The 2,065-nt window shown below is 49.5% G+C and overlaps 1 protein-coding gene across 1 annotated transcript in view; it reads right to left on the bottom strand.

Moving 5' to 3' along the window:
* Nucleotides 1-1,673, bottom strand: part of LOC106817157 (calcium uniporter protein, mitochondrial-like) — an 8,955-nt gene extending 7,282 nt beyond the window's left edge. Inside the window, exon 1 of the mRNA XM_014821808.1 lies at nt 1,611-1,673. Coding sequence (XP_014677294.1) covers nt 1,611-1,673 — 63 coding nt within the window. The remainder of the gene's footprint in view (nt 1-1,610) is intronic.
* Between the last annotated feature and the right edge of the window lie 392 nt (nt 1,674-2,065).

The raw sequence follows: 2,065 nt of genomic DNA on the forward strand, positions 1-2,065 counted from the left end.
GAGGAAGAGGAGGGGAGGAAGAGGAGAAGAGGAAGAGGGGAGGAAGAGGAGAAGAGGAAGAGGGGAGGAAGAGGAGGGGAGGAAGAAAAGGGGAGGAAGAGGAGGGGAGGAAGAAGAGAGGAGGAAGAGGAGGGAAGGAAGAGGGGAGGAAGAGAAGGGTAAGAAGAAGAGGAAAGGAAGAGGAGAGGAGGAAGAGGAAGGAAGGAAGAGGAGGGAAGGAAGAGGGGAGGAAGAGGAGGGGATGGTTGATCTGCACTGGCTGATCCTCAACTATCAGTTAACGTTGACGACAACGATGATGACAGTACTGCACAGCAGAATCTACCGACCAAGAATAGACGTCGGGCTGAGAGATGAATAGAAATGGAAGATATGTATATCGAGGGGGGGGGGGACGAGAGAGAGCGAGAGAGAGAGAGAGAAAGAGAGTGATATAGAGAGAGACAGAGAGCGAGAGAGAGCGAGTGAGAGAGAGAGAGAGAAAGAGAGACAGAGAGTGAGACGACAGCGCGGGCAAGCAAGAGAGACCGAAAGAGAGAGAGAGAGAAGAGAGAGAGAGTGAAGAGAAGAGAGACGAGGAGAGAAGAGAGGAGAGGAGAGAGGAGAGCGAAGAGAGTATTCACATTCTCTCGCCTCTCTGCCCCCCTCTGCACCCCCTCTCTCTTCCGGCCGCCTCTCCCCGGGCTCTTCTCCCCCCATCCACCCCCTCTTCTCGCCCACGTGCCTCACTGTCTGTCTCAACACCGTAAACGACGATAGGTTTTCAGTTACGTTACTATTTCACAGCAGCACTCAGGCGATGCAATTTAACAGAGTGAGCGACAGCCGGCCCGCGCCATCTTCAATAGCTCATCACTCAGCGACCCGCTGGACTTGAAAAGTGATTACGTACACCGGTAAAATAGTAAAAAATAAAAAAAAATATTTCCACTAATTTTCACAAAATATAAGTAATTCTGCTCAGCACTTTTTATGGTTAATGATTGATGAGGCATTATACCTTCGTGTTTTGAGCCTATTATTGTTCGACTGTGAAATACAGCTGGCGTGACTCATACATAGCCCATAGCAACGACATTAATGTGGACATTAATATAAAAATCGTCGCAAGAGTTTCTTAGGAATTTTAACTAGTTGATGAAACGCAAATTCTATGCAGGAATTTTAATTGGATACCGTTTAGTCCCGGTTAGTTACTTACGTATTAAATGTAAAATAAATGGCAATTTTTTTTCAAAAAACAAAATTTTACACGGAGGGCGGAGCAATAGAGCAGGCGGAAGGTGGGAGGCGATGAAGTGGGGGGAGAGGGAAAAATGAAAATGCGAGGCAGATAAGAGATAAGAGAAAATTCGTGAGACTGTAAAGTCAAATTTAACGGCCTACGAGTTTAAACGAGCGGCGGCCGCACCACCCGGGGGCGCCACACACACAGGGCACTACACTAGGGTACCATGCGAGGAGTGGCATCACTAACTGGGGCGGGCCACGTAGGGGCGCCACTAGGCACGTGTTCCGCCCACCCTTCCTTCCCCGAGTGCCCCCCCCACCTATTGCTGAAACGTTTGCACCCATCCAAACTCCCACCGCTCACAAACACCGAGGCAAACCTTACGCGCCCCGCCCTCGCACCACTGCTCGTTCCCGTCCTCCTCCGTAATCACGGCGAACATGTCTCAGGCTGCCGATGCGAAGAGAAATTGATTTCCTCGGCGAGCGTTAGTGAGTGAGCGTAGTGTTAGAAGAGCACTCATTCGATCGCTTGTCAGCCGACTAAGTGTGCCATCTGGCACATATACAATCTTTCTATCATTGTCTGTCTGTCTGTCTGTCTGTCGGCATTGGGTACTGTCTGGTCATTCTCATCATTCGCTCTGACTTTCTCATTCTCATAGTGCTCTCTTCTCACTTTCTCTCTCTCTCAATCGTCTTGCTTCTCATCGTCGGTCGCCAGGTCTCTCATCTCTGCCTCTCTTTTCTCTCTCTGACATCATCTGCATCTCTCTCTCTCTCATCAATCTGCGTCATCTCTCAGTCTCTCTCTCAAGATCTCTCTCAATCTCGT

This window comes from Priapulus caudatus, unplaced genomic scaffold, assembly GCF_000485595.1.
Source record: "Priapulus caudatus unplaced genomic scaffold, Priapulus_caudatus-5.0.1 Scaffold1612, whole genome shotgun sequence".
NCBI lineage: Eukaryota > Metazoa > Priapulida > Priapulimorpha > Priapulimorphida > Priapulidae > Priapulus > Priapulus caudatus.